This window comes from Callorhinchus milii, unplaced genomic scaffold, assembly GCF_018977255.1.
Source record: "Callorhinchus milii isolate IMCB2004 unplaced genomic scaffold, IMCB_Cmil_1.0 Scaffold6, whole genome shotgun sequence".
Classification (NCBI taxonomy): Eukaryota; Metazoa; Chordata; class Chondrichthyes; order Chimaeriformes; family Callorhinchidae; genus Callorhinchus; species Callorhinchus milii.
Genome location: NW_024704747.1, coordinates 11,043,801 through 11,067,380, shown reverse-complemented (window position 1 = coordinate 11,067,380; position 23,580 = coordinate 11,043,801). Strand labels below are relative to the sequence as shown.

General features: G+C 49.6%; 1 protein-coding gene across 8 annotated transcripts in view; it reads left to right on the top strand.

Moving 5' to 3' along the window:
* The window catches only part of pcnt (pericentrin), a 132,433-nt gene that overhangs the window by 90,150 nt on the left and 18,703 nt on the right, over window positions 1-23,580 (top strand). For all 8 annotated transcript variants that reach the window (XM_042336372.1, XM_042336378.1, XM_042336375.1 and 5 more), the window contains 8 exons: window positions 3,615-3,740; window positions 4,137-4,649; window positions 5,206-5,281; window positions 5,892-6,064; window positions 7,069-7,254; window positions 8,470-8,632; window positions 8,780-9,002; window positions 20,578-20,728. In XM_042336372.1, the coding sequence (XP_042192306.1) occupies window positions 3,615-3,740; window positions 4,137-4,649; window positions 5,206-5,281; window positions 5,892-6,064; window positions 7,069-7,254; window positions 8,470-8,632; window positions 8,780-9,002; window positions 20,578-20,728 (1,611 nt within the window). The remainder of the gene's footprint in view (window positions 1-3,614; window positions 3,741-4,136; window positions 4,650-5,205; window positions 5,282-5,891; window positions 6,065-7,068; window positions 7,255-8,469; window positions 8,633-8,779; window positions 9,003-20,577; window positions 20,729-23,580) is intronic.

Below are 23,580 nucleotides of genomic sequence, written 5' to 3'. Positions count from 1 at the left end.
AGCTGGGGTCCAAATTGTCGAGATCATCGAAGGTGGTAATATCAGGACTACTGCCTGTACCATACGACAATTCCAGGCAGAGGGCGAAACCTTGGGCAAGTTTCCTTACTCCACACGCCTAATAATGATCCCTCCAAAACCAAAAACAATAATAAATTGGTCATTTTCAATCTATGACTGTTTGTGGGACATTGCTGTGCGCAATTGGCTGCCGCGTTCGCCCACAAATATACAGTCAATTCACTTTACAGTGTGTTCTGTGAAGCGCTTTGGGACGTCCTCCCGATGTGAAAAGCGCTATACCAAATGCAAGGATTATTATTATTATTATTACAGAAACAAACAAATTAAGGACTTGAGCGCATGGCTAAAAGAGTGGTGGGGAACTCAGGGGTGTCTTTTTATGGGCCATTGGCACGAGTACTGGGGGAAAAGAGAGCTCTTTCAGAGAAAAGGGCTGCATTTAAATCATGCTGGGACAAATGTCCTAGCTGAACAAATTAACAAGGAAATAAATAGGAATTTAAACTAGTAAAGGGGTGGGGGGAATATATAGATAAGAGAAAACATAAGTTAGCATTAGAAAAAGTAAAGATGACAGTGCAGAATAGCATGTCAGATAACAGGAATATATTAACTAGGGGTAAGAAGCTTGGCAAAATAGATATGGAATCAGAGAGTAGTGGAAATTAAAAATGTTATATCTGAACGCGCGAAGCATTCGGAATAAAACTGATGAATTAAAAGCACAGGTAGACACATATGGATACGATCTAGTAGCCATCACTGAAACATGGTTACAAGGAGATCTAGGGTGGGAGTTAAATATTCCAGGGTTCTCAGTTTACAGGAAAGATAGGCACAGTGGGAAAAGAGGTGGGGGGTGTAGTAGCCCTGTTAATTAGGGATGAAATAAAAGCAGTGGAGAGGAAGGATCTGAAATCCGATGACCAGGAGGTCGAGACAATATGGGTGGAAATAAAAAATAATAAAGGGCAGAAAATATTAATGGGAGTGGTTTATAGACCCCCAAACAGTGATCACAATATAGCACAGGGTATTAATCAAGAAATCAGTGGAGCATGTAGGAAAGGTAAAGCGATAATAGTGGGTGATTTCAATCTCCACATAGATTGGGAAAACCAAATCGGCAAAAGTAGGTCAGAAGAAGAGTTCATTGAGTGTATGAGAGATAACTTTCTAGAGCAGCATGCCGAGGAACCAACTAGGGGACAGGCCATCCTAGACCTTGTTTTGTGTAACGAAACAGGGCTAGTTGGCAGTGTAGGTATTAAGAATCCTCTAGGGCAGAGTGATCACAATATGATTGAATTCTGCATTAAGTTAGAGAGGGATATAGTTAAATCCGAGGCAAGTATTCTGAATTTAAATAGGGCTAATTTTGTAGGTATGAGGAAAGATTTAGGTAAAATAGACTGGAGAATAAGATTAAGAGGTAAAAATGTAGACCAACAGTGGCAAATATTTAAGGATGTAGTGCAAAATTCTCAGCGGTCGCATATTCCCTTGCGGAATAAGAGTACCACAGGGAAAGCAATTCATCCGTGGCTAACTAGAGCAGTTAGGGAAAGCATCAAATTAAAAGAAAAGGCTTATAAAACTGCCAAGAAAAGCAGCAAATCTGAAGATTGGGAGAGTTTTAGAAACCAGCAAAATAAAACAAAAAAAACTAATTAAGAGCAAGAAAAAGGAGTATGAGGGTAAGCCAGCTAGGAACATTAAGTCTGATTGTAAAAGTTTTTACAAATATATTAAGAGGAATAGGCTAGTGAGGGTAAATGTAGGTCCACTTCAGTCAGAGACGGGAGAAGTTGTAATGGGGGATAAGGACATGGCAGAGTCCCTAAATGGGTACTTTGCATCTGTCTTCACCCTAGAAGACACAACAAGTCTGCCAACAATAGAGATGCACCAAAGGGATAAGGACAGGGAGCAACTTAGGGAAATTTTCATTAGTAGAGAATTGGTGCTGAGAAACTGTTAGCACTAAAAAGTGACAAATCCCCTGGTCCGGATGGCTTGCATCCCAGGGTTTTAAAAGAGGGAGCTTATGAGATAGTGGAGGCCTTATGTCTGATCTTCCAAAATTCCTTGGATTCTGGAACAGTCCCCATGGATTGGAAGATCGCAAATGTCACACCACTATTTAAAAAAGGTGGAAAGGAAAAGATGGGGAACTATAGGCCAGTTAGTCTCACATCAGTGATAGGAAAAATTTTAGAATCATTGATTAAGGATGTGGTAGTGCGGTATTTAGGGAGCACAATATAATTAGGCCAAGTCAACATGGCTTTACAAAAGGGAAGTCATGTTTGACAAATCTCATAGAGTTTTTTGAGGACATTTCCAGTAAACTAGATAAGGGTGAATCAGTGGATGTGGTCTATTTGGACTTCCAGAAGGCATTCGATAAGGTGCCGCATAAAAGGTTAGTCCAAAAGATAAGGGCCCATGGAATTGGGGGAGCATATTAACGTGGATTGGGGAATGGTTAACGGGTAGGAAACAAAGAGTAGATAAACGGGTCCTTTTCAGATTGGCGGGATGTGACCAGTGGAGTGCCACAAGGATCAGTCCTTGGGCCTCAGCTATTTACCATCTATATCAACGATCTAGATAAGGACATCGAAGTTAATATATCTAAATTCGCGGATGACACAAAACTAGGAGGAAATGCCAACACAGAGGACGACATTAAAAAAATGCAGCGAGACATAGATAGGTGATTGGGCAGGTAGGTGGCAGATGAAGTATAATGTAGGGAAGTGCGAAGTCATCCACCTGGGTAGCAAAAACAGTAGAGCGGGTTATTTTTTTAGAAGGGGAGAGATTGGAATGTGTTAGCGTCCAGAGGGACTTGGATGTCCTTGTACACCAATCACAGAAAGTTGTCTGCAGGTGCAGCAGCAATTAGGAAGGCGAACGGTATGTTAGCATTCATTATGAAAGGATTGGAGTATAAGAGTAGGGAAGTCTTGCTGCAACTGTATAGGGCCCTAGTGAGACCACACCTGGAATACTGTGTGCGGTTTTGATCTCCTTATTTAAGGAAGAATGTACTTGCCTTGGAGGGGATGCAGCGTAGATTTACTAGGTTACTACCAGGGATGAAGGGGTTGAGTCACAAGGATAGGCTGACCAATTTGGACCTATATTCTCTAGAATATAGAAGAATTAGAGGGGATCTTATAGAAACCTATAAGATGATCAAAGGGCATGATAGAGTAGATAGTGGGAGATTGTTTCCCCTGGTTGGAGAAACTAAAGCCAGGGGTCACAACCTTAAAATCAGAGGCCAGCCCTTTCGCACTGAGTTGAGGAAGAACTTCTTCACTCAAAGGGTGGTGAATGTATGGAACTCACTACCCCAAAGGGCTGTTGACGCTCAGTCCTTGAACATATTCAAGACTGAGATAGATAGATTTCTTATTGCAAAAGGGATTAAGGGATATGAAGATAAGGCAGGGTCAGGTTATTAGCTGGAGTGAGATTAGAAGATCAGCTATGATTGAATGGCGGGGCAGGCTCGAAGAGTCAAATGGCCTACTCCTGCTCCTACATGTTATGTTATGTTATGTTATGTTATGTTACAGACTGATGGGCAGCACCAGGAGCAACAGATGAGCCAGTTCCTGGCCACCCATGAGGAGCTGGTTCTGGCCAAAGAGCAACTGAACTCCAACACCGAGAGCATCCAGATACTATTGGAACAGATGCAGGTCAAACTGAGTCCCAGTGTGGAGGGGAACGAGTGCCATGGAGAATCTAAATGGATGGGGGGACTCGGGGGATTTGGTTTTATGACTGAGAGTTTTTGTGGCTAGAAACTCTCAGTGTGAGGCAGTGAGATTCCCTGGGATTCAGTAGGAGTGGATGAGGACTTCACCATGTGTTGTTGTTGACCTGAGACAGTCACTGAAGATTTCTTGGGCCCAAGTTGAGTCGTGCAACAGTTCAATTTAATTTGTGAAAACAAAATGCTGAGTTCCTGACCACCATACATCCCCGAAGCTCCCAGTGTTGCTCAGCTCCCGGTTTTGAGAGTTTCTTTAGTACTGATGATAACCAAGTGAGGGCACATTTTGCTGAACTCATGCTCTTGTTGTTTTGTTCAGGAGAAGGATCGCACCATCGCTGACCTGGAGGTGCACGAGTGTAACCTGCGGACCCAGGTCAGTCAGCTACGGGCAGCATTACTGAGGCAGGAGGAGGAGCTAGCTGACCAGGCCAGTCAGATGGAAGTGATGAGGAAGCAAGATAGGCCGGAGCAGGGACTTCAGCGGTTCTCTGCTGTGGAGACTGAGGAAATGAATTTCCAAGCGCCATCTCTGGCTATGGGTCAGGAGAAGCAGCCTGATTTTGTGTATAACCATATTGGGGCTGAGAGCTCTCTGAGCTCTCCAGAGTTGATGAGGAAGTATGAGGAGAGCATGGAGTGGATGAAAGAGCTGCATTCTACCCGTATCTCGGAGCTGAGTGGCGGACACAGCATAAGCCTGAGCAGGGCCTCGCTACAGGACAAAGCAATTGGGAAGAGCCATCAGCGACCACAGCCGCTGTCACCACCACAGCACACTGAGGCCCTGGGCCAGTCTGCACACTCTCTGACAGAGTCTGAGACAGACAAGGTGAGAGACAGACAATAGTTAACTTTATTTTGGGGGATTTTCTTTGGAAATGTAATGATTCAGTCCCTGTGTGAACTGGGAATGAGAAAGTGAACCCCGAACAGTCATGTCAGACACACCAGGTAGTGGACAAGCGGGTTGAGGGCAGTTTCAGGATAGACACCAGGAAGTTTTTCTTTACCCAGAGGATAATTAATGACTGAAACAGATTTCCAGGAAAGGTCGTTGAGGCCAGGACACTGGATTCCTTTGAAACCCAGCTTGACGCTGTGATCGGAAGACTTCTTTGGGGATTCTGGAGGAATGAGATTAAATAGCCAAACATTCACTGAACCTCTCTTGTGACCTGTTGACCCACCCACCGATTGGCTATTATCCCTGGGCTGTAAGCGCTGAGTGCCAGGGAGGTTGGTGAGTGTGAGTGCCAGGGAGGTCGATGAGTGCGAATTTGAGTGCCAGGGAGGTTGTGAGTGCCAGGGAAGTGGGGGCAGGGGGTGGAGGGCTTGTCAGGCTTGACCCTTGTACTATGAATGATGGTTTCTGTTTCTGCCTCCAGCCACAGAATGAGCTGAGAGTGGAGAGGTCATCAACGTTATCCATCCCGGAATGGATCAGCGATGGCTGCAGCAGCAGTGAGTATCAGTGAAGGGGAGCCCTGCCACCTATGACGTGTCTAAATAGTGTGCAGTTTAAGGCTTTCATGTGCGGAAATATCTCCCAAGAGTTTCACAGAGAAGGAGTGGATGAATGGGAGGAGGCAGGGGAGAGGGTGTGTGTGTGTGTCTATACACATCAAATACACTGACTGTGTGAGGGGGAATACACACCCAATACACTGACTGGGTGTGGGGGGAAATGGACATCAAATACATTGACTGTGTGTGTGGGGGAATACAATCAAATAAGAACGCACACTGGGGAGAGGAATAACCATTTCCCAGCTTCACCTTTCTCAGTGCAGTTTATCCTTCCACTGAGAGCAAAGGAACAATCTGAGGCACTGTTCCTTTAAGTGTTGGGTTGCATGTTGTCAAGGGATCTCTGGCTGAGGGCACCTGGAGCTTCTTATCATGTCTCCCCACTGGCTCCTGTAGGCTGGAGGTCAGGTGTGCTTCCAAGTGAGGTTCATGTGATGCCAGAGTGACAGAGACCCTGATCATCGCTCTGCTCTCAGTGGAAGGCATAGACTGCACTCTGGGAAAGGTGCGACCAATGAACTGTTGCTTACATTTCCTTTCACAGATGCCAGTTGGGATCTGGGAGTGAGACTGAATCAGGAGCTAGAGAGGACAGAACGGCTAGACAGCAGCTTTGTGGAATATCTACAGCAGCATGGAATTGAAGTGCTGACAGAGGGAGACTCTACCCTGACCAATGATGCCAATGAGGGGGGAGCGCTTTCTCCACATCTCCAGGTCTGGGCCCTATTACAGCCTTGTGAGAGCAGATCTGTGATTCAGATGGTTTTGACGTGGATGTCATGAAGAGAGAAATCCCCTAAATATCTGCTTCCTTTTCTCATGTGACCAGCCTGCCTCTGAGTGAGAAGGTTTAAGCCCCATGTAGGGACTTGGAATCACATTGTCTAAACTGACACTCGCAATGCAGCGCTGGGGGGTGTTGCAACATTGGAAGTGACGTCCTTCGGATGAGATATTAAACCAAGGTCCTGTCTGCCTGTTTGGGCTAGGCTCTATTCAAAACCAGAAGGGAGTTTCTCTCTCCCGGTGTCCTGGCCAACACTCCCCCAAATAAAATTAATCACTCACTCCATGGCTGTTTGTGGGACATTGCTGTGGGCAAATTGGCTGTCACATTTCACTCACAAAAAAAATCAAAACACTTTGCAGTATGTTCTGTGAAACTCTTTGAGGTATCTTGATGACGTGATAAGGCGCTATATCAAATGGAAAGATTATGAATATTATTATTATTCAATACCCTCCTGTCTGATCCCAGGCTTGGGCAATCTTGTTTTCAGCCCTGTGAACATCTTGCACAATATCAAAAGGAAGACCATTAGGTTTATCATGTCAGATGTCTTCATCGTTTCATAGCTAATTGCTGGGAGGTGACATAACTGTATTATAGGCAAATAGAAGCCATTGTGCATCAGCAATGTTGTAAAGCTGCCACAAGGTGAACAGCCATTTCATCATGAGGATTGTTGTTCTGGAGAGAATCTCCCTTCTCTTTTCCCCAATCTTTAGGACGAGCATGAGAGCCGACAAGGTGAGTGAGTACTGACCAGGCGCTGTAGATGTAGAGAAAAGGCCACGTGTTGTCTAACAGCGTCACATCTGATAGAATGTTCCCCCCAACAACATGATGCTGACGATTCAGTTGTTTGAAGAATGATTTCTTCATTACTGAACATGGGCAACGTGTGAGTGAAAGTGCTGCTCTCTCTCCCCCTCAGGTGCTGCTCAGGAAGGTACATGAGGAAGGGTGCCGGGTGCTGGCTCTGACTGCATGGCCTGGCTCTCAGGCTGCCTGTGGCTCTCGCATACGGCTGGAGGAATGGCAGCGAGAAAAGGCATCGTTGCTCCAGACCATTCAGCTCCTGAGGAGCCTCCTGCCTCACGCAGCCTGCACACACCCACAGGTAACTCCAGTCTCACCCCCAAGGTAACTCCAGCCTCACACTCACAGGTAACTCCAGCCTCATCCCCCAGGTAACTCCAACCTCACACCACCAGGTAACTCCAGCCTCACACCACCCGGTAACTGCGGCCTTACACAGCCCCTCCATCCCCCAGGTAACTGCTGCCTGCATTTAGCGAAAGGATCCCACTCAATGTGCCGGAGTAACGCTGCCTGCCTGCTGGACAGGATCCCTTCCCCATGTTCGTTCATTTGCTTACACAACAGGGTATATTGAGTGTTGGGCCATTCTATCCCTGTGCTGACATATTGTGTGGGGAATGGAAAAGATATGCCACTTTTTTCATGCATGTGGGTGTTTCCCTCTTGTGTTGTGTGGCAAGCCTGCACCAGTATGAGGTGACTAAGCGCTCTGAGATGCCGTCCAGCGTGGAGGGCGCTATGTAAATCCAAGTTGTTATTGTTGTTGACTACCTCTGGGCTATCCAGCCATCTTCAGCTAAGAGCAAGAGTGGGTGTTGGCCTACTGAAGCAGTGAGCGGCGGGAAAACACACCTCTCTGACCCTCGCCCTCCAGCAATTCATTAAAGAGCAGGTGAGCTCGGTTCAGCGTGTGCAGAGCAAGCCTCACACTGAGGCCAGATCACTGTCACAGACCGGGTTTCCTTTCCTCGGCTCTTGTCCGTTCACAGCTTGGCACCTGGCCTCGCACCTGATCACATCATCAAAACGTCTTGATGGACTCTTTTTCTGATTGGCTAATTTAGGGTTGGTGCACGTCCCTGTCCTGTAGTGGTGACCAAGAAACTCCCTCCCTCTGTCCCTCAATCTCTCCATCTGTCCCTCAATCTCTCCATCTGTCCAACTCTCAACTTACAATCAGCTCCCCCAACTCCCCTCTCGGCCAAACCTCCAATGCACCTCCTTCCTCCTCTCTTGCCCCGCCCCACTAGCCAACCCCTCATCCCTCTCCCCTTCCCTTCTCCCTCTACTCTTCCCCCTTCCCTTCCTCCATCTTCTCTCTCCCTTTCCTTCCTCCTCACCCAGGACTCCCTCCTCCCCCAGGACTCCCTCCTCCCCCAGGACTCCCTCCTCCCCCTTGGCCCCCATAGTCCACGCCCGGGGACATTGGATGTAACCATTTCACTGAAGCACAGGTTGTGTTAATAGTTGTTGCGGAGCGGCGTGTCCACACTCAACTGCTGTTGGGTTGCAGGAGGAGCAGCAGAGAACAGGTGTGGAGTACCTTTTGGTGGCAGATGGTAGCAGCTTGTTGACCGAGGTGCAGGCTCTGCACGCCCATCTCCGCCTCCTGACCCTGCAGCACCAGGAAGTGCTGAGCACTTCCCAGGAGCAGGCCGGCCCCCTCCGCAGGCAAGGTATGGACACCACCGAACCAGGGTGAGCAGGGTGGGTGGAGCAGTGGGGTCCAGCAGGCCTGGGCTGGCAAGGGTAAAATTGAGGGTGGGGGGTATCCTGAGAATTGCTGCTTTGTTTGTGTGTTGACCTCTGACCTCTTCACTCAGTGGATCTGCTGCAGTCTCAGCTCCAGCAAGAGCAAGTGTTGGCCGTGGAGATCGAGAGCTCGCTGCGTGTGGAGCAGAGCACAGCAGCTCAGCTGCAGCAGGACGTGCAGGCTGAGCGAGCCTTGGTGACTGAGTTGAAGACCGAGCTGTCTGCAGTCACCCTGGAGCTGGAGGCTGCCATCCCCGCTCAGCAACAGCTGCGGCAACACCTGGAAAGTCTGAGGTGTGTGAGCAAGGGACCTAGCCATTCACACAATTACAGGACAGTGTTGATCTCCGATCTCTCACTGTTGCATCCACACACAGCAGTTTATATAGTGCCCTTTACACGAGTAGCATCTCAGAGCACTCACTATTATACACACACACACACTGATCCTAGGATTCTCACTATCTCTCCTTCACACAAACACAACACAAAATTACATTTGTAAAGCGCCTTTCACTTCGGGAGGACGTCCCAAGGTGCTGAACAATCGGATCAGGACCCGAGTGTGGGGGCAGGGTTGAGATGAGGGAGGGCAGAGGGGGTAGGAGGGCGAATGAAGGCACGGTCAAAAAGGAGGGTCTTGAGTCATGCCTTGAAGGAGGCAAGAGAGGAAGTGAGGTGAAGGGAATGTTGGTTGGAGTTCCAAAGAGTGGGGGCTGAAAGCTCGGCCGGGTGGGAGGGTCGGGTGGGAGACATGGAGCAGGCTGCTGAGCGGAGGGAGCGGACAGGTTGATAGGAGGTCAGCAAGTCAGAGATGTAGGAGGGGGTAAGGCAGTGGAGAGCCTTGAAAGTGAGAATGAGGATTTTGAATTCTATCCTCTGTGGGATGGGGAGCCAGTGGAATTGGGCGAGGGTGGGGATGATGGGGTCAAGGAGCCTGTTCAGGAGAGGAGAGTTCTGGATAATCTGCAGCTTGTGGAGGCAAGTGTTTGGGAGGCCAACAAGGAGGAAGGTTCCGTAATCGAGCCTGAGGTAACGAATGCGTGTATGAGGATTTCGGCGGCCTGAGGGGTGAGGCAGTGGCGGAGTCGGGCAATGTTGCGGACAGAACCTTGAAGATTCAGGTGAGATTAGAGGCAGTGGAGGAGGATGGAGTGATCCACGGTATCGAAGGCAGAAGAGAGGTTGAGGAGGCATAGGAAGCTCTGGTCACAGATGGACAAAATGTTGTTTGTCACCTTGACTGGATCAGTTTCCATGCTGTGAGCAGCACAGAAACCCAGTTGGAGGGGCTCATGAATGGAGTGGTAGGAGAGGAATTAACAAAGCTGGAAAGCAACGATTCAAGGACCTTTGAAAGAAAAGAGAGATGCACTCATACTCAATGAGACAGAGAGACACACACTCATACACACCGAGAGAGAGAGACGCACTCATACACACCGAGAGAGAGAGACGCACTCTTGCAAGCGAGAGACCTGAGTTCAATTCCAGGCAGGGCGAAACCTTGGGCAAGTTTCCTTACTCCACACGCCTAATAATAATCCCGCCAAAAAAAACAAAAATAATAATAAATTGGTCATTTTCAATCTACGACTGTTTGTGGGACATTGCTGTGCGCAATTGGCTGCCGCGTTTGCCCACAAATATACAGTCAATTCACTTTACAGTGTGTTCTGTGAAGCGCTTTGGGACGTCCTCCCGACGTGAAAAGCGCTATATCAAATGCAAGGATTATTATTATTATTATTATACACGCCAAGAGAGCTCGAGAGAGAGAGAGACGCACTCATACACACCGAGAGAGAGAGAGAAGCACTCACACACACAGAGAGACGCACTCATACACACCGAGAGAGAGAGAGATGCACTCACACACCGAGAGAGAGAGAGAGACACACACTCATACACACCGAGAGAGACACACTCACACACACCGAGAGAGAAAAAGACACTCACACAGATCGAGAGAGAGAGACGCACTCCACACACCGAGAGAGATGCACTCATACACATACACACACATAGATGCACTCATGTACACGAGAGAGAGACGCACTCCACACACCGAGCGAGAGATGCACTCGTACACAGAGAGAGAGGCGCACTCATACTTACTGAGAGAGAAACGCTCTCACACAGACTGAGAGACGTACTCACAAACACACACATACACACAGAGAGGCACTCATACATACGAGAGAGAGACGCACTCACACACACCCACCGAGAGAGACGCAGTAATACTCACAGAGAGAGAAACCCACTCACATACACCGAGAGAGAGACGCTCTCACACAGACCGAGAGAGAGAGACCCACTCATACACACCGAGAGAGACGCACTCATACACACCGAGAGAGAGAGAGACGCACTCATACTCACCGAGAGAGAGAGATGCACTCATACACACCGAGAGAGAGAGATGCACTCATACACACCGAGAGAGCCGCACTCACACACACCGAGAGAGAGAGAGACGCACTCACACACAGAGCGAGAGAGAGTCACACTCATACACACCAAGAGAGAGAGACGCACTCATACACACCGAGAGAGAGAGACACATTCATACACACCGAGAGAGAGACACACTAATATACACAGAGAGAGAGAGAGAGAGAGAGACGCACTCATACACACCGAGAGAGAAAGACGTACTCATACTCACCGAGAGAGAGACGCACTCCACACACCGAGTGAGAGAGACGCACTCACACAGACCAAGAGAGAGAAAGACGCACTCGCACACACACAGATGCACACATACACACCGAGAGAGAGAGATGCACTCACACACACCGAGAGAGAGAGAGAGACACATTCGTACACACTGAGAGAGACGCACACATACACACTGAGAGAGAGACACACTCACACAGACCAAGAGAGAGAGACGCACTCACACACACACATACACAGATGCACACATACTCACCGAGAGAGATGCACCCATACACATACAGAGAGAGAGCGAGACAGACACACTCACACAGATCGAGAGAGGGAGAGACGCACTCACACACACACACCGAGAGAGAGAGAGAGACTCACTCACACACACCGAGAGAGAGAGACGCTCTCACACACACCGCGAGAGAGAGACGCACTCATACTCACCGAGAGAGAGAGAGAGATGCACTCATACACAGAGAGAGAGTCACACCCATACACACAGAGAGAGAGACGCACTCACACACACCGAGAGAGAGAGCCGCACTCACACACACCGAGAGACAGAGAGACGTACTCACACACACCGAGAGAGAGAGAGAGAGGGGGGCACTCATACACAGAGAGAGAGAGAGAGACGCACTCATATACACCGAGAGAGAGAGAGATGGACTCACACACTGAGAGAGAGAGACGCACTCATACACACCAAGAGAGAGAGACGCACTCATACACCGAGAGAGAGAGAGACGCACTCATACACAGAGTGAGAGAGAGAGACGCACTCACACACAGAGCGAGAGAGAGTCACACTCATACACACTGAGAGAGAGACACACTCATACACACCGAGAGAGAGAGACGCACTCATACACACCGAGAGAGAGAGACACACTCATACACACCGAGAGAGAGAGACGCACTAATATACACAGAGAGAGAGAGAGACGCACTCATACACACCGAGAGAGAGAGAGACGCACTCACACACAGAGCGAGAGAGAGTCACACTCATACACACTGAGAGAGAGACACACTCATACACACCGAGAGAGAGAGACGCACTCATACACCGAGAGAGAGAGATGGACTCATACACACTGAGAGAGAGAGACGCACTCATACACACCAAGAGAGAGAGACGCACTCATACACCGAGAGAGAGAGAGACGCACTCATACACAGAGTGAGAGAGAGACGCACTCATACACAGAGTGAGAGAGAGACGCACTCATACACAGAGAGAGAGAGAGAGACGCACTCACACACAGAGCGAGAGAGAGTCACACTCATACACACTGAGAGAGAGACACACTCATACACACCGAGAGAGAGAGACGCACTCATACACACCGAGAGAGAGAGACACACTCATACACACCGAGAGAGAGAGACGCACTAATATACACAGAGAGAGAGAGAGAGAGAGAGACGCACTCATACACACCGAGAGCGAAAGACGTACTCATACTCACCGAGAGAGACGCACTCCACACACGAGTGAGAGAGACGCACTCACACAGACCAAGAGAGAAAGATGCACTCGCACACACACAGATGCACACACACACCGAGAGAGAGAGACGCACTCACACACACCGAGAGAGAGAGAGAGAGACACATTCGTACACACAGAGAGAGAGAGAGAGAGACGCACTCCACGCACCAAGTGAGAGAGACGCACTCACACACACCGAGAGAGAGAGAGAGACGCACTCATACACACCGAGCGAGAGAGAGATGGACACACACACACCGAGAGAGAGAGAGAGAGACACTCATACCCAGAGAGAGAGAGAGAGAGAGAGAGAGAGACGCACTCATACACCGAGAGAGAGAGAGATGGACTCATACACTGAGAGAGAGAGAGACGCACTCATACACACCAAGAGAGAGAGACGCACTCATACACCGAGAGAGAGAGAGAGATGCACTCATACACACCGAGAGAGAGAGAGACACACTCACACACAGAGCGAGAGAGAGAGCCACACTCATACACACCGAGAGAGAGACGCACTCACACACACAGAGAGAGAGAGACGCACTCATACTCACCGAGAGAGAGACGCACTCATACACACAGAGAGAGAGAGAGAGACGCTCATACTCACCGAGAGAGATGCACTCGTACACACAGAGCGAGAGAGACGCACTCACACAGACCAAGACAGAGAGAGACACACTCATACACAGCGAGAGAGAGAGAGACGCACTCATACACAGAGTGAGAGAGAGACGCACTCATACACAGAGAGAGAGAGAGAGACGCACTCACACACAGAGCGAGAGAGAGTCACACTCATACACACTGAGAGAGAGACACACTCATACACACCGAGAGAGAGAGACGCACTCATACACACCGAGAGAGAGAGACACACTCATACACACCGAGAGAGAGAGACGCACTAATATACACAGAGAGAGAGAGAGAGAGAGAGACGCACTCATACACACCGAGAGCGAAAGACGTACTCATACTCACCGAGAGAGAGACGCACTCCACACACCGAGTGAGAGAGACGCACTCACACAGACCAAGAGAGAGAAAGATGCACTCGCACACACACAGATGCACACACACACCGAGAGAGAGAGACGCACTCACACACACCGAGAGAGAGAGAGAGACACATTCGTACACACAGAGAGAGAGAGAGAGAGACGCACTCCACGCACCAAGTGAGAGAGACGCACTCACACACACCGAGAGAGAGAGAGAGAGAGAGACGCACTCATACACACCGAGCGAGAGAGAGATGGACACACACACACCGAGAGAGAGAGAGAGAGACACTCATACCCAGAGAGAGAGAGAGAGAGAGAGACGCACTCATATACACCGAGAGAGAGAGAGATGGACTCATACACTGAGAGAGAGAGAGACGCACTCATACAAACCAAGAGAGAGAGACGCACTCATACACCGAGAGAGAGAGAGAGATGCACTCATACACACCGAGAGAGAGAGAGACACACTCACACACAGAGCGAGAGAGAGAGTCACACTCATACACACCAAGAGAGAGACGCACTCACACACACAGAGAGAGAGAGAGACGTACTCATACACACCGAGAGAGAGAGATGCACTTATACACACCAAAAGAGAGAGAGATGCACTCATACACACCGAGAGAGAGAGACGCACTCATACTCAAACCGAGAGAGAGATGCACTCACACACACACACACACACACAGGTGCACTCATACACATGAGAGAGAGACGCACTCCACACACCGAGTGAGAGAGACGCACTCACACACACCGAGAGAGAGAGAGAGAGACACACTCATATACACTGAGAGAGAGAAAGAGAGAGAGAGAGACGCACTCATACAGAGAGAAAGAGAGAGAGAGATGCACTCATATACACCGAGAGAGAGAGATGCACTCATACGCACCAAGAGAGAGACTGACTCATACACACCAAGAGAGAGAGACGCCCTAATACTCACCGAGCGAGAAAGACGCACTCACACAGACCAAGAGAGAGAGAGATGCACTCACACACACACTCACACACGGTGCACTCATACACACGAGAGAGAGAAGCGCACTCCACACACCGAGTGAGAGAGCCGCACTCACACACCGAGAGAGAGAGAGAGACGCACTCATACACACAGAGAGAAAGACGCACTAACACACACGAGAGAGAGAGAGAGAGAGAGGTGCGCTCATACACACCGAGAGAGAGAGAGACGCACTCATACACACCGAGAGAGAGAGAGAGAGACGCACTCATACACACCGAGAGAGAGAGAGAGACGCACTCATACACACCGAGAGAGAGAGACGCACTCATACACACCGAGAGAGAGAGACGCACTCATACACACCGAGAGAGAGAGATGCACTCACACACACCGAGAGAGAGAGACGCACTCATACACACAGAGAGAAAGACGCACTCACACACACCGAGAGAGAGAGACACACTCACACACACCGAGAGAGAAGACGCACTCATACACACCGAGAGAGAGAGAGACACACTCACACACACCGAGAGAGAGAGACGCACTCATACTCACTGAGAGAGAGAGATGCACTCATACACAGAGAGAGAGAGACGGACTCATACACACCAAGAGAGTGAGACGCACTCAAACACACGGAGTGAGATGCACTCACACAGACCGAGAAAGAGAGAGATACACTCATACACACAGAGAGAGACGCACTCACATACACCGAGAGAGAGACACAATCTCACATACTGAGAGAGAGACACGCTCATATATAGAGAGAGAGAGACGCACTCATACTCACACCGAGAGAGAGAGACGGACTCATACTCACTGAGAGAGAAAGACGCACTCACACAGACCAAGAGAGAGACGCGCTCACACACACACACACAGGTGCACTTATATACACGAGAGAGAGACGCACTCACACACACAGAGGGAAAGACGCACTCACACACACCAAGAGAGAGAGAGAGGTGCGCTCATACACACTGAGAGACATTCATACACACCGAGAGAGAGAGATGCACTTATACACACCAAAAGAGAGAGAGATGCACTCATACACACCGAGAGAGAGAGACGCACTCATACTCAAACCGAGAGAGAGATGTACTCACACACACACACACACACACAGGTGCACTCATACACATGAGAGAGAGACGCACTCATACTCAAACCGAGAGAGAGATGTACTCACACACACACACACACACACAGGTGCACTCATACACATGAGAGAGAGACGCACTCCACACACCGAGTGAGAGAGACGCACTCACACACACCGAGAGAGAGAGAGAGACGCACTCATACACAGAGAGAGAGAGAGAGACGCACTCACACACACCGAGAGAGAGGGAGAGAGGTACTCATACACACAGAGAAAGAGACGGACTCATACACACCAAGAGAGTGAGACGCACTCAAACACACGGAGAGAGATGCACTCACACAGACCGAGAAAGAGAGAGACGCAATCTCACACACCGAGAGAGAGAAAGAGACACTCACACAGATCGAGAGAGAGAGACGCACTCCACACACCGAGAGAGACCCACTCACACAGACCGAGAGAGAGACGCACTCATACACACAGAGAGAGAGAGAGACGCACTCATACACACCAAGAGAGAGAGACGCACTCATACACCGAGAGAGAGAGATGCACTCATACACAGAGCGAGAGAGAGAGACGCACTCATACACCGAGAGAGAGAGACGCACTCACACACACCGAGAGAGAGACGCACTCATACACACAGAGAGAGAGAGACGCACTCCACGCACCAAGTGAGAGAGACGCACTCACACACACCGAGAGAGAGAGAGAGAGAGAGAGAGCGGCACTCATACACAGAGAGAGAGAGAGAGAGACCGCACTCATATACACCGAGAGAGAGAGAGATGGACGCATACACACTGAGAGAGAGATGCACTCATACACACCGAGAGAGAGAGACGCACTCATACACAGAGTGAGAGAGAGAGAGACGCACTCATACACAGAGAGAGAGAGAGAGAGAGAGAGACGCACTCCACGCACCAAGTGTGAGAGACTCACTCACACACACCGAGAGAGAGAGAGAGAGGCACACATACACAGAGAGAGAGAGAGAGAGAGAGACACGCACTCATATACACCGAGAGAGAGAGATGGACTCATACACACCGAGAGAGAGAGACGCACTCATACACACCAAGAGAGAGAGACGCACTCATACACCGAGAGAGAGAGATGGACTCATACACACTGAGAGAGAGAGAGACGCGCTCATACACAGAATGAGAGAGAGAGACGCACTCATACACAGAGAGAGAGAGAGAGAGAGACGCACTCCACGCACCAAGTGAGAGAGACGCACTCACACACACCGAGAGAGAGAGAGAGAGAGAGGCACTCATACACACAGAGAGAGAGATACACTCATACACACCAAGAGAGAGAGACGCACTCATACACCGAGAGAGAGAGAGAGAGAGATGCACTCATACACACCGAGAGAGAGAGAGACGCACTCACACACAGAGCGAGAGAGAGAGTCACACTCATACACACCGAGAGAGAGACACACTCATGCACACCGAGAGAGAGAGAGAGATACACTCACATACACAGAGAGAGAGAGAGAGAGAGATACACTCACACACACCGAGTGAGAGAGAGAGAGAGAGAGAGACGTACTCATACACACCGAGAGAGAGAGAGATGCACTTATACACACCAAAAGAGAGAGAGATGCACTCATACACACCGAGAGAGAGAGACGCACTCATACTCAAACCGAGAGAGAGATGCACTCACACACACACACACACACACACAGGTGCACTCATACACATGAGAGAGAGACGCACTCCACACACCGAGTGAGAGAGACGCACTCACACACACCGAGAGAGAGAGAGAGAGACACACTCATATACACTGAGAGAGAGAAAGAGAGAGAGAGAGACGCACTCATACAGAGAGAAAGAGAGAGAGAGATGCACTCATATACACCGAGAGAGAGAGATGCACTCATACGCACCAAGAGAGAGACTGACTCATACACACCAAGAGAGAGAGACGCCCTAATACTCACCGAGCGAGAAAGACGCACTCACACAGACCAAGAGAGAGAGAGATGCACTCACACACACACTCACACAGGTGCACTCATACACACGAGAGAGAGACGCACTCCACACACCGAGTGAGAGAGCCGCACTCACACACCGAGAGAGAGAGAGAGACGCACTCATACACACAGAGAGAAAGACGCACTAACACACACCGAGAGAGAGAGAGAGAGAGAGGTGCGCTCATACACACCGAGAGAGAGAGAGACGCACTCATACACACCGAGAGAGAGAGAGAGAGACGCACTCATACACACCGAGAGAGAGAGATGCACTCACACACACCGAGAGAGAGAGACGCACTCATACACACAGAGAGAAAGACGCACTCACACACACCGAGAGAGAGAGACACACTCACACACACCGAGAGAGAGAGACGCACTCATACACACCGAGAGAGAGAGAGACACACTCACACACACCGAGAGAGAGAGACGCACTCATACTCACTGAGAGAGAGAGATGCACTCATACACAGAGAGAGAGAGACGGACTCATACACACCAAGAGAGTGAGACGCACTCAAACACACGGAGTGAGATGCACTCACACAGACCGAGAAAGAGAGAGATACACTCATACACACAGAGAGAGATGCACTCACATACACCGAGAGAGAGACACAATCTCACACACTGAGAGAGAGACACGCTCATATATAGAGAGAGAGAGACGCACTCATACTCACACCGAGAGAGAGAGACGGACTCATACTCACTGAGAGAGAAAGACGCACTCACACAGACCAAGAGAGAGACGCGCTCACACACACACACACAGGTGCACTTATATACACGAGAGAGAGACGCACTCACACACACAGAAGGAAAGACGCACTCACACACACCAAGAGAGAGAGAGAGGTGCGCTCATACACACTGAGAGACATTCATACACACCGAGAGAGAGAGACGCACTCATACACACCGAGAGAGAGAGAGAGAGAGATACACTCACATACACAGAGAGAGAGAGAGAGAGAGAGAGAGATACACTCACACACTCCGAGTGAGAGAGAGAGAGAGAGAGACGTACTCATACACACCGAGAGAGAGAGATGCACTTATACACACCAAAAGAGAGAGAGATGCACTCATACACACCGAGAGAGAGAGACGCACTCATACTCAAACCGAGAGAGAGATGTACTCACACACACACACACACACACAGGTGCACTCATACACATGAGAGAGAGACGCACTCATACTCAAACCGAGAGAGAGATGTACTCACACACACACACACACACACAGGTGCACTCATACACATGAGAGAGAGACGCACTCCACACACCGAGTGAGAGAGACGCACTCACACACACCGAGAGAGAGAGAGAGACGCACTCATACACAGAGAGAGAGAGAGAGAGACGCACTCACACACACCGAGAGAGAGGGAGAGAGGTACTCATACACACAGAGAAAGAGACGGACTCATACACACCAAGAGAGTGAGACGCACTCAAACACACGGAGAGAGATGCACTCACACAGACCGAGAAAGAGAGAGACGCAATCTCACACACCGAGAGAGAGAAAGAGACACTCACACAGATCGAGAGAGAGAGACGCACTCCACACACCGAGAGAGACCCACTCACACAGACCGAGAGAGAGACGCGCTCATATACAGAGAGAGAGAGAGAGACGCACTCATACTCACACAGAGAGAGAGAGACGCACTCATACTCACCGATCGAGGAAGACTCACTCACACAGGCCAAGAGAGAGAGAGACGCACTCACACATACGCACACACAAACACAGGTACACTCATACATAAGAGAGAGAGACGCACTCCAAGAGAGAGAGAGTGAGAGAGACGCACTCACACACACCGAGAGAGAGAAAGGCTCATACACACCGAGAGAGAGAGAGAGAGACGCACTCATGCACACCGAGAGAGAGAGAGAGAGAGAGAGAGAGAGAGACGCACTCATACGCACCGAGAGAGATGTACTAATACACAGTGAGAGAGAGGAGAGAGAGACGCACTCATACACACCGAGAGAGAGAGAGAGAGACGCACTCATACACACCGAGAGAGAGACACGCTCACACACACCAGAGAGAGAGACACAATCACACACACCAAGAGAGAAAGAGAATGAGACACACACTCATACACACCGAACTCACACAGACCAAGAGAGAGGGACACACTCACACACACCGAGAGAGAGAGTGACGCACTCACACACCGAGAGAGAGGGAGAGAGACGCACTCATACACAGAGAGAGAGAGACGCACTCATATGCACCGAGTGAGAGAGATGCACTCATACACACCGAGAGAGAGAGATGCACTCATACACACCGATAGTGAGAAAGGGAGAGATGCACTCACACACACCGAGAGGGAGAGAGACTCACACACACCGAGAGAAGCATTCACGTGCTCACACACACCAAGGGAGACCTACACTGTCTCACACACACAGAGTTCAGTGCCTCAGAGACGACCTTCAAATGGCTTATAATTTAGCTTTTCAGTAAAGGCTACCCCCACTTTTCTTAACTACTGATTGGATCACTTTCTTTCTTTGTTAACTCTTTATCACACACTTTTTTCAATCTGTGTTTCAGGGGAGAGTTGAGTGTAAAAGAGAATGAGCTGCTGGCTGCCTTGACGTCACTCACACAAGAACGGCAGAAGGTGTCTGGGCTCCAGGATCTGATGGAAGATGAGCGTCAGTACTTCAGAGAGAAAACTGAAGAGCAACAGCGGGAGCTGCAGGTAACAGCAGAAGTCCAGAGTGTACGGGTCGCTCTTTCGGTGTGTGTATGTCCCTCTCTCTTGGTGTGTGTGAGTGCCTCTCTCTCGGTGTTTGTGAGTGTATCTCTCTCGGTGTGTGTGAGTGCGTCTGTTTCGGTGTGTGTGAGTGCGTCTGTTTCGGTGTGTGTGAGTGCGTCTCTCTCGGTGTGTGTGAGTGCGTCTATTTCTCGGTGTGTGTGAGTGCGTCTCTTTCTCGGTGTGTGTGAGTGCGTCTCTCTTGGTGTGCGTGAGTGCGTCTCTCTCTCGGTGTGTGTGAGTCCTGTAGTCCTGTACTTGTGGAGTCCTGTAGCTCAGTGGATAGAGCACTCGCTTTGCAAGCGAGAGACCTGGGTTCGATTCCCAGCAGGGTGAAACCTTGGGCAAGTTTCATTACTCTACATGCCTGATAATAATCCCTCAAAGAAAAAAAATACTAAACTGGTCACTTCAATCCACGACTGTTTGTGGGACACTGCTGTGCGCAATTGGCTGCCGCATTTCGCCCACAAATATACAGTCAATTCACTTCACAGTCTATTCTGTGAAGAGCTTTGAGACATCTATGGAGTCCTGTAGCTCAGTGGTTAAAGCAATCGCTTTGCAAGCGAGAGACCTGAGTTCAATTCCAGGCAGAGGGCGAAACCTTGGGTAAGTTTCCTTACTCCACACAGAGCCTAATAATAATCTCTTCAAAAGGCCAAAAACAATAATAAATTGGTCATTTTCAATCTACGACTGTTTGTGGGACATTGCTGTGCGCAATTGGCTGCCGCGTTCGCCCACAAATATACTGTCAATTCACTTTACAGTGTGTGTTCTGTGAAGCGCTTTGGGATGTCCTCCTGACGTGAAAAGCGCTATATCAAATGCAAGGATTATTATTATTATTATTTTGGTCTCTCTCTCGGTGTATGTGACTGTGGGTCTCTCTGCGTGCGAGTGAGTGTGGGTCTCTCGGTGTGTGTGAGTATGGGTCTCTCGGTGTGTCTGAGTGTGGGTCTCTCTCAGTGTGTGTGAATGTGGGTGAGTGTGGATCTCTCGGTGTGTGTGAGTGTGTGTCTCTCTCGGTGTGTGTGTTAGTTTGGGGATCTCTCTTCTCAGTGTGTGTGAGTGTGAGTCTCTCTCGGTGTGTGTGAGTGTGGGTCTCTCTCGGTGTGTGTGAGTGTTGTCTCTCCGTCTTTGTGTGTGTGTGGGTTTCTCTCGGTGTGTGTGAGTGTGGGTCTGTCTCTCGGTTTGTGTGAGTGTGGGTCTGTCTCTCGGTGTGTGTGAATGTGGGTCACTCTTTGTGAGTGAGTGTGGGTCTGTCGCTCGGTGTGTGAGTGTGGCTCTCGGTGTGTGTGAGTGTGGGTCTCTCTCGATGTGTGTGAGTGTGAGTCTCTCTCAGTGTGTGTGAGTGTGTGTCTCTCAGTGTGTGTGAGTGTGGGTCTCACACGGTTTGTGTGAGTATGGGTCTCTCTAAGTGTGTGTGAGTGTGGATCTCTCGGTGTGTGTGAGTGTGGGTCTCTTTTGGTGTGTGTCAGTGTAGGGGGTCTCAGTATGGGTGAGTGTGTGTCTCTCTCAGTGTAGGTGAGTGTGGGTCTCTCTCTCGGTGTGTGTGAGTGTGGGTGTCTCTCTGTGTGTGAGTGTGTGTCTCTCAGTGTGTGTGAGTATTGGTCTCTCTAAGTGTGTGTGAGTGTGGATCTCTCGGTGTGTGTGTGAGTGTGGATCTCTGTGTGTGTGAGTGTGGGTCTGTCTCTCGGTGTGTGCGAGTGAGTCTCTCACTCTCTGTGTGTGAGTGTGGGCCTCTCTGTGTGTGAGTGTCGGTCTCGGTGTGTGTGAGAGTTTGTGTCTCTCGGTGTGAGAATGGATCTTTCACTCTCGGTTTGTGTGAGTGTGTGTCTCTTGTTGTGTGTGTGTGTGGGTCTCTCAGTCAGTGTGTGTGAGTGTAGGTGTCTCTCTGTGTGTGAGTGTGAGTCTCTCTCGGTGTGTGCGAGTGAGTCTCTCACTCTCTGTGTGTGAGTGTGGGCCTCTCTTTGTGTGTGAGTGTGGGTCTCGGTGTGTGTGAGAGTTTGTGTCTCTCGGTGTGAGAATGGATCTTTCACTCTTGGTTTGTGTGAGTGTGTGTCTCTTGTTGTGTGTGTGTGTGGGTCTCTCAGTCAGTGTGTGTGAGTGTAGTTGTCTCTCTGTGTGTGAGTGTGAGTCTCTCTCGGTCTGTGTGAGTGTGGGTCTCTCTCGGTGTCTTTGAGTGTGGTCTCTCCCTCTCTGTGTGTGAGTGTGGGTTTTCCTATGTGAGTGTGAGTCTCTCTCGGTGTGTGTGAGTGTGTGTCTCTCAGTGTGTATGAGTGTGTGTCTCTCAGTGTGTGTGAGTGTGGGTCTCACACGGTGTGTGTCAGTATGGGTCTCTCTCAGTGTGTTTGAGTGTGGATCTCTCGGTGTGTGACTGTGGGTCTCTCTTGGTGTGTGGGTGTCTCTCAGTGTGGGTGAGTGTGGGTCTCTTTCTCGGTGGGTGTGAGTGTGGGTCTCTCTCGGTGTGTGTGAGTGTGGGTGTCTCTGTGTGTGACTGTGGGTTTCTCTCAGTGTGTGTGAGTGTGGATCTGTCTCGGTGTGTGTGAGTGTGGGTCTCTCTCTCATTATGTGTTAGTGTGGGTTTCTTTCTGAGTGTGTGTGAGTGTGGATCTCTCTCAGTGTGTGAGTGTGGGTCTCTCAGTGTGAGTGTGTCTCTCTCAGTGTGTGTGTCACACGGTGTGTGTGAGTATGGGTCTGTCTAAGTATGTGTGAGTGTGGGTCTCTCGGTGTGTGTGAGTATGGGTCTCTCTAATTGTCTGTGAGGCTGGGTCTTTCGGTGTGTGTGAGTG